This window comes from Podarcis bocagei (genome assembly GCF_964188305.1).
Source record: "Podarcis bocagei genome assembly, chromosome: 1".
Lineage (NCBI taxonomy): Eukaryota > Metazoa > Chordata > Lepidosauria > Squamata > Lacertidae > Podarcis > Podarcis bocagei.
In genome coordinates this window covers 83700169-83717431 of record NC_138125.1, presented here as the reverse complement: position 1 = coordinate 83717431, position 17263 = coordinate 83700169, and the positions used below count along the sequence as shown (strand labels likewise).

The 17263-nt window shown below is 45.2% G+C and overlaps 1 protein-coding gene across 3 annotated transcripts in view; it reads left to right on the top strand.

Moving 5' to 3' along the window:
* The first annotated feature begins 1857 nt into the window (after positions 1 to 1857).
* Positions 1858 to 17263, top strand: part of CD5 (CD5 molecule) — a 31910-nt gene continuing 16504 nt past the window's right edge. For 2 of the 3 annotated variants that reach the window (XM_081200870.1, XM_081200868.1), the window contains exons 1-4: positions 1858 to 2077; positions 12792 to 12830; positions 15465 to 15755; positions 17013 to 17081. In XM_081200870.1, the coding sequence (XP_081056996.1) occupies positions 1873 to 2077; positions 12792 to 12830; positions 15465 to 15755; positions 17013 to 17081 (604 nt within the window). In that variant the 5' untranslated portion in view covers positions 1858 to 1872. The remainder of the gene's footprint in view (positions 2078 to 12791; positions 12831 to 15464; positions 15756 to 17012; positions 17082 to 17263) is intronic. The other variant, XM_081200869.1, reaches the window with a different exon arrangement.

Sequence of the window (17263 nt, the reverse complement as noted above, 5' to 3'; positions counted from 1 at the left end):
GTTGGAAGATTATAGTGCCTGCTGTGGCTGTAGAAGCAGATACAGGAGAGACATCTTTTGTTGCAGATGAAGCGTCTAGTTGTGTTGATGTTGCCAGGCTCCATGCCACTTTGTAACATGGAGTTGGTCTGCCAACAGGCCTGGTGCCTGAAGCCAGCTCCCCATAGAGCACATCTTTGGGGATCCTGCCATCTTCCATTCTGTGGACATGACCAAGCCAGCGTAGACATCGCAGAGAGAGACGTGTGAACATGCTGGGAATGTGGGCTTGGGAGAACACATCTTTGTTGAGACTCTGTCCTGCCATGTGATGCCCAAAATCTTCCTGACATAGCGCATGTGGAAGACTTAGAGGTGTCGCTTGAGGTGGTCGTAAGTTGCCCACGTCTCACTACCACAAAGCAGAGTCTTCAACACACAAGCCTAGCAGACCTTCATCTTGGTATTGGATGTTAGCATCACATTCTCCCATACCCTTTTGGAGAGGTGAGCCATTGCCGTGGCTGCCTTGCCAATACGCTTGTCCAGCTCAGCGTCAATGGAGGGGCTGCTGGTTAGGGTGGAGCCCAGGTAGACAAATCATGTACCACTTCAAGTGTGTGGTCACCAGAGCTGGTGCGTGGAGTGCTGACGTGATGTTGGTCTTCGTCAGGCTGACGGTTAAGGCCAAACTCCCTGCAGGCTTGTGCAAAACAGTTGAGGAGTCTCTGTAGAGCGTCATCGGAGTGTGGTGTCAAGGCTGTGCAGATGGTATGCTCGTGAACACAGGTGATTAATAACGATTCTGCAACAGTTGTTTACAGACTGCTTTTGCACTGGGCTGTGCCTGCACATCTAGCAAAAACCACTCAGACTCCATGCAGGTACTAGAATTTTAAAATTACTAGCCAGCCAGTGATCCTAAATCTGACTAGTTTCCATGGCAACCAGAATTAGTGAGCAGCCTGCATTTCCCCTTGGTTTATCTGTTAGATGGTCACCTAGCAGCACCACACTGCTATGCTAGCGAAAAGTGGCCAATTGAATTTATTGCTGTGTGGCAGGATGGAAGCTTTGCCAGATTCTATTACATACTCAGTGGGGCCTCAAGTTAACACCAAAGAGGATTGCCAAACACCTTCCACCCCTCAGTCCTCGACACCAAACTTCTCAAAAGGAGTTCCTTCCAGACCAGGGTAGTACCTCTGCTTTTGAGGATAAGCAGTAAGTTATATGGCATGGGTGTTTCTCTGTCACTCTCTCTGTCCCCTCACTCTACTTTGAGAGACTCCCTCCGTCGGTTCCAGTGCCTGCTGTGGAAGCAGAGGTGGCGAGAAATAGTATCCATTTCAACTTCTAATGCAAATGGCCTAATCTTCACTTTCCAAAGTAACACACAAACAGAAACACAGTTGTCTTTCAAAAGGCACACTTCTCCCAATTATGTGGCGCAGTTCTTCAACCAAATAATGTGTACAAAAATGGGTATACCGTATTAGGGGAAAGTAGGCATACAAATTAATGTTAGTGAATACACACGCGCATTACATTAGGGGAGATTGTTTGCCAAAAAAAAGTAAGTTTATTTCAGGCAAAACTGCATGCGAAGAAAGTGCATCTTAGGGGGAATTTTAAAAGTATCGCAAACGGATACGGAAATGTGGAGACGTAATGCTGAAAAAAGGAGAAACCGAGAGAAACTGAAATTGACAGATCACCCAATTCTATGCAGAAGCAAGTGGGGATTATTATTAGTATTATTGTTGTATTTTTTGTGGCCAGGTGTTTTATAAAGATTTATAAAGATTCTGGGGAGGCTGGGGAGCAGCTCTAGGTCTCTGAAGGATAAAGAGAGAAGACTGGTACAGAAAGCACAGTTTAAGCAGCTGAGACATGACGCAGAAAAACCACATCAGGACGGGGAGAAAGTACACTGCCTTCCTCCCCAACCCCTCCCTTTGCCTAGAGCAGGTAGCAGAGAAGCATCAGGGCAGGAACACGAAAGTGCTGCCTGTATATTGTCGGATGAGGAGGAACGTGCCGATGAAATTCAATCATCTTCTAGCCTTTGTCCCATTGACGTTGGTGGGGATGTGGGGTGAGTAGTGCTATCAAAGGCTGTTCCGTGGAAGGAATGGTTCAAAACTCAGCAGAATTGTAAACTCACTGGTTGGCTTTAAACAAGCCACAATCCATTCCCCCCGCCTCTCCAGAATCTTTATAAATGATGATAATAATAATACAGGATTTTTGAGTTTGTGCATGAAGCATTTTGGGGAAAGGCCTGTAGAAATTATAAGTGTTTTGATGTAGCTCTCTTGCTTCTGGAGTGCATTCAGAAATGTCACAACCCTTGGAGGGGCATTCAACTGTCCCTGATCAACAGAGCATCTGTCAACAAACGGGCTAGCTGGGTAAAGGCGGCCAGTGGATGCCAATGCTAATAATGGCCTAGGCCCAGATTATCTGAAGGAACATTCTCCCATATGTTCTCCCCCATGCACTGCAATCTCCAGAGCTTTCTCTATAATGTGTTCCTTCGTTCATGTAATTATGGTCAAGGTCAGATGGACGGTGGGCTTTCTCTGTGTGGGGGTGTTCCTTTCTTTGACACTCGCTCCTTAGAGTAGAGTACCTGGCAAATCCCCTCACAGTTTATGGAAGATTATTGAAGACTTTCCATTTGGGCTTTTAGGTTGCTGTATTGAGGTGCATTACCTGCACGCTTAACAAATTTTTGAGACTGAATTGCTACTTATTCTTTTATCTATTTTTACTGTCAAAATGTATTTTCTTAACTGATGTTATATAAACTGCTTATTATCTAAGCAGCTGCTGAAAGAGACTTCAATATAAGGGCATGGTGGGGCAGTGTAACTCACCCCAAATATATCTCTGCTTTTATGAATCTTTATTGTCAGCAGGCAGACAGATTCTCAGCTCGATTACATCTCATTTTCCCGGTACTAGTTTAGACCTGGGGCCAAATCAGCACAAACCTTTCAAACTGATATTGCTTGTTCTTGCTTGCTCTCAATGCTCATCACCACTTGTATTAATACAGCTACTTAGAATCTTAGAATCATAGAATTGGATGGGACCACGAGGGTCATCTAGTCCAACCCCCTGCAATATAGGAATATTTTGCTCAACATAGAGCTTGAACTCACAATCCTGAGATTAGGAGTCTCATGCTCTTCTTACCTTTTATTCTAGGCTTTTTCAGACGAGTCTTAATGGTGCTTTCTTTTTGTTATTGCATTTTGCTACAACCGTGCAGCAAGGTCTAGAACTGCTGTTAGTGGCAATGGCTTTGATCCTGCAGAACTGAGATGATGCACCCACTATATATTACTTAATACATGGGTAGGCAAACTAAGGCCCGGGGGTTGGGGCCGGCCCTATCACCTTCTAAATCCGGCTCGCGGACGGTCCGGGAATCAGCATGTTTTTACATGAGTAGAATATGCCCTTTTATTTAAAATGCGTCTCTGGGTTATTTGTGGGCCCTGCCTGGTGTTTTTACATGAGTAGAATGTGTGTTTTTATTTAAAATGCATCTCTGGGTTTTTTGTGGGACATAGGAATTCGTTCGTTTGGTTTTTTTTCAAAATATAGTCCGGCCCCCACAAGGTCTGAGGGACCAGCCCCCTGCTGAAAAAGCTTGCTGACCCCTGATTTAATATTTCTTAGCACTGATTGTCTCAACTGCCTCCTCTATTGAGTCAGAGCAATAATTTCATAAATAAAAAAAGGAAATAAACCCCATATCTTATGTATCTGAGGGCAAAATGTGCTCAGATGCAAACCAACCTGTTTTCTAGGAGAAAAGCAAAGCATTTCAAACCAAGCCCAGGATCCTAAATAAGAGCAGATGTCACTCCACTTTAGCAAGTGAGGTTAATGCAAATGCACTTCCACTGTGATCAGTGGCGTAGCGTGGGGGGTGCAGGGGGGGCCGGCTGCACCGGGCGCAACATCTGGGGGTTCGGGTTAGGGGGCGCAAATCCACGGGTTAGGGGGCGCAAATCCACAGGTTAGGGGGCGCAAATTACTTGCCTTGCCCCGGGTGCTGACAACCCATGCTACGCCACTGACTGTGATTGTGGGGCAGGAGGCTCTAAGCATTGCTACATCTGAATTAGCAGCTTGGGTAGAAGTCTGATGGTGGAACTATTGCTCATCATTTGGACCAGCAATTGGTTCATTCTGAACTTCAAACCTTCCTTCTGCTGCTCCCTTCTCCATTGTGCCTGAACACGATCAAAGCTCTTTTTATCTGTCTACCCTTGTTATGTTTTCATTTAACTAGAGATAGTGAACTTTATATTATCAAGGGGGACTGTCAATGCTAGCAGAAGATTGTTGCTTTATTTTAGTGCAATACAATGCCATTTCTTCTAGCTACGAGTAAAGATATAGATAGATTGATCAATGTAATAAAGAAGTATTACCTGGATGTTGAAGATAGATGGATGGCTGATAGTAGGCTGCCACTGGAAAATCAAGTTCAGGGGACAAAATCAGTTCACCTCGAATTGTTTAAAATGGGAGAGATTGCATTGGAGAGCATATATGGATGCTTGCAGATTCTAAATTGTGCTGAGCATACCAACGGTGCTGTAATTCTGCATTACTATGCAATGTTTATGTATTTGTATAAATTTGTCGTGGCCTACCGCTATTTAGTACATTTACTTTACTTTACATAATGTTTATTTCACACTACCAGGCTAGCGGTCCCTGTCCCACAGTATCCCTTGTAACATGCGGTGCATAGAATATATATATAACCTGAAAATATTATCTGATGATAATGATAGATGTCACCCATGCCAAGGCATTAATAGTGGAAGATAATAAATTTTTCCCAGTGAAGGTTTCTCTAGATAAATATATGTTTTGAGGTTTGTGTTCTGTGGTGCCTCCAGATGAGTTGTTTATTGAACATTTAGCTTCATTTGCTTGCAGTAAGCTTGCACAGAAGTCATTGCTGTTTACTGAGTATTCATTCTGAGTGGTTTGCTCAGAGGTTACGTGACTTCCCACCAATCGATTGTTATCCCACACTTTCTTGTGCATTGTCACACAATATCCTTACCGTGAAAAGTCTGTTTTAAAAAGTGGGTTTGCAGATCCTCCAAGTACCCCTATTTTCCTGGGACAGTCCCGGATTTACAGAAGCTGTCCCAGTTTCTGATTTGATCCTGAAATGTCCCCCTTTTCCTAAAGATGTCCCTATTTTCATTAGAGACATGTTGGTGGGTATGGTAGGACATTCCTATTTTCATTGGAGGGTATGGAGTTATGCGACCTCCAAGCCAAGGAGATAAGTAACTGTACAATCTTTAGAAGACATCTAAAGGGAGCCCTATATAGGGAAGTTTTTTAATGTGTTGTTTGTCTTATAAATGTTGGAAGCCGTTCAGAGTGGCTGGGGTAACACAGTCAGATGGACGGGGTATAAATAGTAAAATTGTCATTGTTATTGTTATTGATTAGGACGTCCCTGTTTTCATCAGAGAAATATTGGAAGGTATGGGGTTGCAGCACCACAGCACTTTAGTCTACTTTAACTGCAAAAACCTAAATTTGCTGATACATGATTGAAACCCTTCCATAAAACAGTGACAGTTTGGAGAGGACCCTAGTTGCAATCAGGTAAAATGTCCAATGATTAACTGGGAATCAACTGTAATTTGCTCTGATTGTTTTTAGTTCTGAATTTTAAATTGTTGCAGCCTGCCCTGGGACCTGCCAGAGAAGGACAGGTAATAAATTTAATCATAATAGTCATAATAACCTGAGAGTCTCCAGGAATGACTGAGCTTGTGTTAAGGTACCATTCTGGGGGGTTTTAGGCAATAATGGTGCATAATACGAGAAATCACATTTAAGAGATACGAGTCTGGCTTTTGTTTTCAAGTGACAGTGGACATCATAGTATTGTGCCCTTGTTATTTACAGCAATTAAGAGGATGTTCACACAATGCACAATTATTTCAGGGCCCTGTGGGGTACTCTGCATGGGTAATTCAGAATGATTCAGGGCACAGCATGTTGGCATTTGACCTCGGGAGATGGATTAACTTGGCTGCTTGTTCTTGGATCACTGACCAGCTCTAGACAAGCCACTTTGTCTCAGCCTCAACTCTCCAAATGTAAAAGGAGAATGAAAACGATCACCCTCACAGGGCGGTTTAAAAAGATGTTGAATGTCATAAGGAACGTTAAACGTTTTGCGTGTTGAAAGTGTCATACAGTGGTACCTCAGGTTAAGAACTTAATTTGTTCTGGAGGTCCGTTCTTAATCTGAAACTGTTCTTAACCTGAGGTACCACTTTAGCTAATGGGGCCTCCCACTGCCACAGCACCGCCGCTGCGTGATTTCTGTTCTCATCCTGAAGCAAAGTTCTTAACCCGAGGTCCTATTTCTGGGTTAGCAGAGTCTGTAACTGATGCATCTGTAACCTGAAGTGTCTGTAGCCCGAGGTACCAATGTATATGTGACAGGGCCTGCCCAAGATATTTGGCCCCTTGAGGCGAATCACAAAATGGCATTCTCACTGCCCATCCCTGACCAGGGAAGAATGGCTGAGTGAAGATCCACATCAGGAACAAGCGGGGTAATAAAGATCTACATCAGGAACATGGGTGGGGGGGAGATCAGAAATACCTCCTATTTGCCAAGATGGTGCTGTAGAGGAGGCATTGAGAGAGGGGCTGCCAAGGGGGTGGCAGATTCGGCCTCCAAGGAGCATGCCACAGCTGTTGCTGCCACCACAGCAGTGGCAGCCAATGATGCATTCCTTGGATCAGCTGCCCCTCTGCATCTTGCCGCCTGAGGTGACCGCCTCGTCTTGCCACATAGGTGGGCCGGCCCTGATATGTGATGATTAAAAGTAAATGGGAGCTAAGCATTATGACTTAAATCTAGTTTCTTTCCAAGCATGTTTTGATAAAGTTCCTTTCATTTTCTTGTTGTTGTTGTTTATTTTTAAAAAGTCAGCACTTCTGGCGCTGTTGGATATAGCTGTAAACAAATAACTACTAAAAGCAAATAGGAAAGGTGTACCTCCCCCATCCCCACCACAAAGGTGCATGTGACACTCTGAAAATGCATCATTTTATTTATTTCATTTCCCAAATGTTTGCAGGTCTTGTCTTTCAAGTCCAAGCTGGCTGAATATTCTTTATAACAAAGAATAAAAAGCAAAGGTTTGTAAAACTCTTCAAACTGGAAGGATATTCTTACAGGGGAAAAGGTGGCTAGACTAAAATATCTCAACTGTTTTGTCATGGCCCCCACCCTGGCTTTTGTAAAAGGCTGCCTGTATGATGCAGCACACAGCAAGTGAGTGCTCAGCCTCTATAGATACTTTACCTGGTTCTCTGGACAGTTATTTTTTCCCTTTTTTATGAAACAGTGGCTTTGGGAGGATGTATTTGAAACTCAGGAGGCTGGTGAAGAAAAGTGTGTGAGAGAGGGCGGGTGTTAGCAAAGAGGGAGCATTTCAATTCAGTTTGCATTCACAGGCAAATCTGCCGAATTCGCACTTTCCTAAATAATACACAAACTGAACCATAGCCATTCTTCAAAATCCACAGTTCTCTGAATTCTACAATGCATAATGTGTACAAGGATGAATATTTTGGGGTATAGTTTGCATAGAAATGTGTATATTAGTGAAAATAACATACAAGAATGTATTATATAAGGGTAGGGGAATTGCCTTGCAAGCGGAACTGTATACAAAAATGTGTATTTTAGGAAAAATAGGCACTAAAATGCTAACAAACTTTCTTGAAGGCTTTATTTTAAAAAATGCAAACAGATGGGGAAATGTGGAGAACTTAAGACCGGGAAAATGAGAGAAACTGAATTTGACAGATTCATCAAAAGAAATCCAAATTAATGATCATTAATTAACCAATGGTCATCTAACCTCTTAGCAAACCAATCAGGATTAATGCTCAATAAACAGGTCATGTGGAGACACTCTCTCTCGCAGGGTTTCAGGTGATGAATAGGAGTCATGAGACCCGCAATTTGGATCAAGACTATGGTGCTGCGGGAGGTGCAGGATAACCTTTCGTCTCCTGTGGCGTTTCCCCAATTAAAATCCTGCCCCCAGTTGCTATGTGCCTCATGGGGGGACGGGACTGTTATCCCCTGCCGGGCCCGTGGGAGGGGGTTTCTGGTTGGGAAAGTGCAGGGGGGAAATGTTTAAATCCCCACCCCACCCCCAGCATCATGTCCATGACCTAAATTGGGGTTCCTGTCCACTATATGCTAAAAGCTTTGCTATTTTTGGGAGGGAGGGACGCTCTAGTTTTTTTGGGTTTTTTTTAGCCCACCTCAATGCATATCCACTCACAGAACAAACTTTTGGGTATCTGCTCAGAAGTAACGGGGTTTCTGGGTAAGTGTGTGTAGAACAGCCACCATAAATATTAATTTGAGGACCAGATGCACTGAAATCAGTGTGTATGGTTCCCAGCTGTAATCCTGGTATGCCCAGAGTTTCAGTCCATCTAGACTCCCTCAACCCAACCTAAACCTATAATATGGAGCACATTTCCCCTCCAGTCATACATTTCCATCTTTCTTGTCCCTGTTTACAAGAGAGCCCTGGACCCATCAAGGGCTCCAAGAAGGCACACATATTTGAATATTATCCAGAAATTACAAATTTGCTGGACGTAGCAATATTACGGCATTGGTGTGCCTGCCAAAAATGGGTCTTCTGTATAAAAGTGTGATGCAGCACTACTCAGTGGAGGGGATAATATAATTGGATTCGGGTGGAGGGAAAGGTATGTTCAAATTCCCACTCAGAGTCAAAGCTGAAGTGATGTGCAGAGGGTTCCAGATTAGATCTTCTAGTTTATTTTTATTTTTAATTTCAAGGCAGCAGAGGGAATGGGAGGTGTGTTTAACACTTTCATCCAAGTTGGCTCCCTGATCAAAATGCTGCCCTTAGGTACCTATATCCCCGCACATCCCAGTTAACATCAGCTCTGCGGGAGGAGGCATTTAGTTTGAGAGAAATGCTACAGGCACAGAAAGGGTTAAACCGCTGCTTTGATAAAAATTGGAGGCTCCTGTGGCTGCTTTGAAAATTAAAAATGAAGTTAAATGATCCATCAGGAACTTGGATCTCTGCGGTGAATTTCACTTCAGTGGCTGCTGTCATTATTTCAGGCTAACTCTAATGATTCTGTCAGGATTGTTTCATGCTGTCACTCTGAGTTGCTTCAGTGCGGGTGCGGCCAGAGAATAAATGCATAATGAACAATTAGGAATGTGAGATAAATTCAATTCAGTTCACATTTAGAGGTGAAACTACCAAATTTGTGCTAACCAAACCTCTGCCATCCTTCAAAATTTGCGCTTCTCTGAATTTTGCAATTCAGCTGCCCAGCCAAGTAATATGTATACAAATGCATATCACTATGGTAAAGTGTGGATAAAAGGGGAAATAACAATAAAAATGCATTATATTAGAGGAACTTGCTTTGTAAAAGTGTGTATATTAGGCAAAGTTTAATGTGAAAATGTGTATGCCGGGAGAAATGGGCATGATTTCTCGTGAATTTTCATGCAGACATCAATGCAAATTGATGGGGAAATATGAAGAACTGAATTTGAGATTGGAAAAAATGAGAAAGTTCAAGAAACTGAAATTAACAGTTTTGCCCTTCCCTAGTAAGAAGTAATGTGGATACCGGCTGAGGGGAAAGAGGCAAGCTGGGGTGCCTGCAGGCTAAACAGGAGATGGCCTTGATTTGTTAATGTAATTAATGCTTGCTTGTTTGTTTGTTTGTTCTACAAATAGCAGCTAATAGGAAGGCTGAGCAGCCTCTCATCCCTAGAGGCTGGAGAGAGAAAGTCTGACTCTTTCTCTTTCCAAAATTGCCACTCCTAAGGTGTTGTCTGCATTTCAAGGAAAGCCTCCAAGGATGCCAATTGGAGCTTCCCTTGAAATGCAAATAGCAGCTTCGGAGAGGCAAATTTTGCCAAGGACCACAGCAGTGAGAGAAAGGGTTAAACTTCCTCGCCCTACCCTGCATGATCCTGATGCTGCTGAAGCTTCCCTGTGGCAGCTAACTACATAACACATGCACACACATATGCACAAATCACATTCATGCAATGAGCTTCCATGCAACTGGCTGTTTAAAACAATGCCATAAACAAAGCCTGGATGGTGCCGAGATCATCGCCCGTTCAGAATATCAGTAGACACTTGATGGCAGATGCAGGAGGCAGTGAGGTTCAGTACCTGCCTAGGGTCCTGCTTGATACATGGAGCTGCAAAGCCATGCCAGCACATGCACAATTGCCAGGGAGCTAGAGTTAAACCTTGCAAACATGTTTGTTGCATGCACCTACAGATGTGAAAATGTAAAACATATTGGATACGTTCATGCGAGTACAATCCTTGCCGAAATGGTTGCATGGATTTGTGTTTTTATAAATGGAGGGGAAAAGCCAGGTGGTTAAAAGTAGAGGTGTAATTATGTTTCATGCTTAATTGTCAGGTCTAACGGGGAGAGAAAATTCCCTTGGTACAAATCGGGACAGCTCCACTGAGCTCAGCAGAAATCTAACTTGAGCCCTTAACCCGTATCTTTAATTATTATTCACTACTCTCGGTGTACATCAAAATTCCGCTTAATCAAATTGTTCTTCTGAGAACAGTAAGAAAAGATGGTAATTGGTGTGGTAATCAGAAGGAGACAAAGGGCCTAATTTGCATTTGTAAGGAATATCTCCTGCACATGTTCATTTGGAATGAATAGGAACAACATAAATTTGTTCTTTTGCACTTTCCTCATTAATGTCAAAGGAGCCTGTGGATGGGCTTTCCCAGTGGGTTTTATGGTTTTCAAGCACAGCTCATCTACCTTATAGACTCAGGGCATTTTTACACATTATGCTTAAAGTGGCTTTCATCAAGTCTGCAATTCCCATGTAAAAACTACATTTGTCAAAATGTGTTGTTGCTGCTACTGCTGTCATTGCATTTCAGGCATCTATTTCTTCCATATTTACAATACTCAGATATTCATTATGCTCAAGAAAGTGGTGTGTAGAAATAGTCCTATTCAGTGCTGTTTTTCTAGAAAAAGAAGTGCCGGAACTCACCATGAGCACCTCCCTCATTCTCTTAGAATGGCAATGGTGTCCACCTCAGAGGTCCCAGAATTGAGTTGCAGTGAGTTCCAGCTGGGGGGGGAAAGCCCTGGTCATATTACATCAACCAGACTCTTCAATGGCGTTCAGGGCTGGCCCAATACATTTTGCTGCCTGAGGCAAATGACAAGATCTCTCCCTCCCCTGCCTTCCCCATTCTACTTACAAAAGCAGACTGGACTAGCAACTAAATCTTCCTTCTGCACTGGCAATGGCGCGTGTCCCCCTTCCCACGTGAAGGAAGCGGGCTCATTAAGATAGTGCAGGAAACGGTGTGTGGCAGAAGGAAGAACTGGGAAGGCCTGCAGTTGCTGGTGCCCTCCCGTCAGCATCTGCAAATACAGTGGTACCTCAGGTTAAGAACTTAATTCGTTCTGGAGGTCCGTTCTTAACCTGAAACTGTTCTTAATCTGAAGCACCACTTTAGCTAATGGGGCCTCCCGCTGCTGCTGCTGCGCCGCCAGAGCATTATTTCTGTTCTCATCCTGAAGCAAAGTTCTTAACCCGAGGTACTATTTCTGGGTTAGCGGAGTCTATAACCTGAAGCATATGTAACCTGAGGTACCACTGTACCTCTTTACCATATTCATTTACCTGAACAGGTTTTCTTAACGAGCTCGAGGTAAGAGGAGGGTGAAAAGCATTTGCAGTGTAAATTATTATTTTGGACAACGTCAGTTTTATGTTCTCACTGCAACCCGGATTCAACAAGATCTGCTCTAAGCCTTTCCTCTGTAGGCCTCTGGTAGCTAGCATGGTGTAACACAGAAGGAATGGCTTTACTCCCTCACATATCAAAACGCAGCCAAGGGGCACCAGCAGACTCACAGGGGGCATATGATTTCACCCCCTTCTTTATTTGCATTTTGCTGACTGGCAGCTGATAGTTGGTGTAAGAGGATTTTCATGGTGAGCATCAGGGATGGGCGAGCTAGATACAATACTATTGGGTAACATAAACATAGCAGACTCTGACATAGAACATGTCGCTATGTACAGGCAACTCCCCACTTACATGGGGGTTACGTTCCAGGTCTCCACGCACGTAAGCGAAATGTGCGACGGGAGCCCACTGCAGTACATAAGCTTCCCACCCTATAGCATAGCGTGGTAGCAGCGAGAGCTCCCGGCTGCCATTTTGGAACCCTTGGAGTCTTTTCTTTTTCTAGCTCACTGACATCCTCTTCAGGCTCTGGGAAGGATCTCCTCGTGACTTATGAGGGCTTTCCAGCTCTCTTCTGCCATTTCAGGTTAAGAATGGAATTATTTATTTCCCATCGCTTGCGTAGATGTGGTGGTGCGTAAGTCAATCACACACAAGTGGGGGGATGCCTGTTCCACCAAAATCCCAAGGACCTTGTGGTGTTCAGTGTGTTGGGGCGGGGGCTTTTCTAGGGGCCCTTTCTCATTTCAGTTCCTTCAGCACGTCTCGAAAAAGCTGTAGAAAGATTCTCAAGAGCCGTGTGCCATGTGGTGTGGGCGTATGCACCTGGTGGGCGATGAATCTGGAAATTCTCCCATCTGCTTTGCACTCACACACAGCTTATGGGATTCTGCCCCACTTTATGGCTGGTTGGTTGGTTTTTACCGTACTTTGTTCCTTTATTTGCAGTGGTCACTTGTGATGATGGACAAAGTGAAAGCCCTAAAGGTCAGTACTTCTTATTCAATCGAACAAAGTGAAACGCATTTGTGAGTAGACAGGCATAGGATTCTGCTTCACCACATGGATTCTATTTTCATGATTTATACCTGTAAAGATGGTGCATAGCTAGGTCAATTTCTGCCTTATGCTGTGCCATGTCCCAACTGATATTTAGTTTCCATGTTTCTTCATAAGAAAGGGCACAACGCCTCCAAAATTAAGCACATTTAAGTCGCATTTATTTCAGTGTGGGGGAGTTAAGCCATGATCATGAGACATAAGTCTTTGCTTCAACATGGCAGTGTATTGTGGACTCAGTGCTGCTAAATATTATTGTTATTTTTGCTATTATTATGAATAACTATCAGAATTAGGTTTCTTATCTGCCTTTCACCATAAGGTCCCAGGGCGCATGACACCAATGTAAATACGGAAAACAGTTAAAACAATTTACCGTATTTTGCGCCCCATAAGACGCTCCGGCCCATAAGACGCACCTAGTTTTTTGGGGGGGAAATAAAGGGAAAAAATTATTTTCCCCCCAGGCGCGGGGCTGGGGCAGCCCGAGCTTCCCCCGACCCCAGCCCCCAAACAGGCAGCTCTCTGCAAGCCGTGGGAGCCCAGCGGTGGTTCCCGCTGCTTGAGGAGAGATCCGCGAAGCCTGCACGTGCTGGGATCAGCGCTTGCAGGCTTCGGGATGCCTGCAACTCTCCCCAAGCAGTGGGAACGTTCCCGCTGCTTGGGGAGAGATCCGCGAAGCCTGCACGTGCTGGGATCAGCGCTTGCAGGCTTCGGGATGCCTGCAACTCTCCCCAAGCAGTGGGAACGTTCCCGCTGCTTGGGGAGAGATCCGCGAAGCCTGCACGTGCTGGGATCAGCGCGGGCAGGCTTCGGGATGCCTGCAACTCTCCCCAAGCAGTGGGAACGTTCCCGCTGCTTGGGGAGAGATCCGCGAAGCCTGCACGTGCTGGGATCAGCGCTTGCAGGCTTCGGGATGCCTGCAACTCTCCCCAAGCAGTGGGAACGTTCCCGCTGCTTGGGGAGAGATCCGCGAAGCCTGCACGTGCTGGGATCAGCGCGGGCAGGCTTCGGGATGCCTGCAACTCTCCCCAAGCAGTGGGAACGTTCCCGCTGCTTGGGGAGAGATCCGCGAAGCCTGCGCGTGCTGGGATCAGCGCTTGCAGGCTTCGGGATGCCTGCAACTCTCCCCAAGCAGTGGGAACGTTCCCGCTGCTTGGGGAGAGATCCGCGAAGCCTGCACGTGCTGGGATCAGCGCGGGCAGGCTTCGGGATGCCTGCAACTCTCCCCAAGCAGTGGGAACGTTCCCGCTGCTTGGGGAGAGATCCGCGAAGCCTGCACGTGCTGGGATCAGCGCTTGCAGGCTTCGGGATTCCTGCAACTCTCCCCAAGCAGTGGGAACGTTCCCGCTGCTTGGGGAGAGATCCGCGAAGCCTGCGCGTGCTGGGATCAGCGCGCGCAGGCTTCGGGATGCCTGCAACTCTCCCCAAGCAGTGGGAACGTTCCCGCTGCTTGGGGAGAGATCCGCGAAGCCTGCGCGTGTTGGGATCAGCGCGCGCAGGCTTCGGGATGCCTGCAACTCTCCCCAAGCAGTGGGAACGTTCCCGCTGCTTGGGGAGAGATCCGCGAAGCCTGCACGTGCTGGGATCAGCGCTTGCAGGCTTCGGGATGCCGGCAACTCTCCCCAAGCAGCGGGAACGTTCCCGCTGCTTGAGGAGAGGTCCGCGAAGCCTGGAGAGCGAGAGGGGTCGGTGCGCACCTACGGCTCTCGCTCTCCAGGCTTCAGCGAAAGCCTGCATTCGCCCCATAAGACGCACCCACATTTCCCCTTCATTTTTGGAGGGGAAAAAGTGCGTCTTATAGGGCGAAAAATACGGTACCATCAAAATAATAGGGTATTTCATCTTGCATAGGACTTTCCTCCCCTTTCCCAGTGTGTGCCCTGCACTGTCCTCAAATCTGTTCCAGAGGGTTAGGAGAAACCCCATAACAGATTTAGGAAGGGAACAGGGGTGGGCAAGAGGGGGAAAGTCCTGTTGGACATGCGGAAACTGTTCTACTTATGCAATGAATGATACAGCGCCACATTGAATACAAGTGTGTATATATTTCAGGTGTCAAAGGCAAGGCATGCATTCTAATTTTGGGCAGCATCCACATGGCATCTTCATCATAATGCCATCCCATACCTCCCCATCACCACAATTTAATCTGGATTTACTGTTTCCACTGGTATGTTTTTTCTAAAATTTTGTATTTTCCATGGAAGCGGTAAAACTGGATTGCACAGGGAAATAATACCGGACAAAATAGCATTTTGATGAAGATGTTGTTGCTGTGCTAAACTTGCTCATGTGATAAGGTTACCAGATTTTTTTCAATGAATCCGGGGACATTTTTCAACATCAATGGATTTTGTATGGGGACTGATTTGTAAATCCGGGGACTGTCCCCGAGAAATAGGGACGTCTGGTAACCTTATCGTATGAGCCCACAATAAACTGCTGCCTGGAAGCAAAATTGATCAGCCACCCCAAGGGGAGGGAGAATGGTGCAGGGGGTGATGCTATGTTCAGTGGTTTTGCCTGGATGTCTTCAGTATCTTAGTCTTTCCCCAACAGAATGGGCTGTGAGGCTCAGCGGTACCAGCTCCAAGTGTTCTGGGTTGTTGGAGATTTATCTCACAGGCAAATGGAAGAGCATTTGTAGCACAGGTTGGACACAGCAGAATGCAGACCTTGCCTGTAAAAAGCTTGGCTGCGGTTTTCCCTTTGGACTGCTGCGGCCGTTTGCCGAAGAACCGCAGAAACAAGAGGCACTCGTGTTGGGCTGCCAGGGAAACGAGACAGCCCTGAAGGACTGCGCCCAGCAAGAATCCAACTGCACTTCCCATTTGGCCTTGGTTTGTCAAGGTAGTTAAAACACTCCTTCCTGCTTGCATTCTCTCTTTGGGCAAAACAAGTGTGACATAGAAGAGCAGTGGGGGGGGGGGTGTTTTGGAAGCGCCTTCCCATTGTACTAGAGATTCAGAGCTGTTCTCTGGCTTCCGCTAAGAGCAGACTAACCTTCTACTTGAATGTAAACTGTTTTATGATAGAGACACATTTGAGATCTAAAGCCACTAAATGCAGTCAGCCATCTGAACAACAGTAGGGTTGCCATATTTCTAAAAGTAAAAACCAGGACACCCTGAAAAGAGTTGTTGAGCTTTTTTTTAGACAAAACCCTAAGCACCGCATTTCGAAAAACCCTCCCAGACGTCATTTCTGCCTTTGAAATCCTGGTTATGTCTGGTTGTGTAGCAGCCCTAAACAACAACAATAGTTCTTCTTCCCACGCTCCCCCAGAAGGCAGATGGACCTGCCTCTAAATATGAACACGGCTTACCGCAGTACAATTTACATACTGGGGGGCTACTCTATAGAGGAAGGTCCTCTGCTTTGAAAGGCTGTCAGGGAACAGTCCTCTATTTAAAAATATCATCCACTTGTGGGCTGTCCAGTCCAAGTCTGATTTAACAAGGGAGATCAGGAGCCATCAAGTTGCTAGCCAACAGTTACTAAGACCTGATCAGCCCCCTGAGCAGGCCAACAAGGCACCTTGTGCCTTCCTCCCTTTTACTGTATTTTTCCGTGTATAAGACGCCACCATATATTTTTATGGACTCCAAATTAAGAAAACACCCCTCAGCACTATCTGTGTATAAGACGAGCCCCAATTTTAAACCTTTTTTTTTGTGTAAAAAAAACCTAGTCTTATACACGGAAAAATACTGTGTATTTCTATTTTAAATTTTAGTAAATGTTCATAATTTTGCATCTATACACTTATATGCAAATTTTATGCAGATTGGTGTCCTCTTTTATCAGTGATACAAATCCACATTTTTGGCCATGCCTACCTGGCCACCTTACATAGAATTTAGCACAGTCCAGTACAAGTTTCACCTTTTTTCCGTGCTGGCACAAGCTCTGAAAAACTCACTCTGCAAGTTTTCACATGTGGTTCAGTTTGAACCAAAGGGGAAACCTATCTATAGAAGGCTGCTCTTGGCTCTTGCCTGTAGCAATACTGGATAAACTCACTCCCCATTCCCCCTGTGCGACCCTTCTCTAAAAAACTATAGCTCTTTTTTCTTCTCATCCCTTTGGTTGCATTGATCATTTCAGATCCCATGGAAACCTCAACAGCATCACAGCCAACAACAGCACCTTTCGTGACCTCCTTAAAACCCACTGGTAAGAAAACTAAAAAGCACAAATCCCCCAACTCTTTATTGATTCTGCTGCAAGTGATCAAAGTTACAGAAATCATAATTGTGGTTTAAAAAATTAGTTTTCCTGTCTAATAACTGTCAATAGACCTCTCTTCCATGCCTTGGTCTAATCCCCTTTAAAACCATCTAAACTAGATAGCGTAG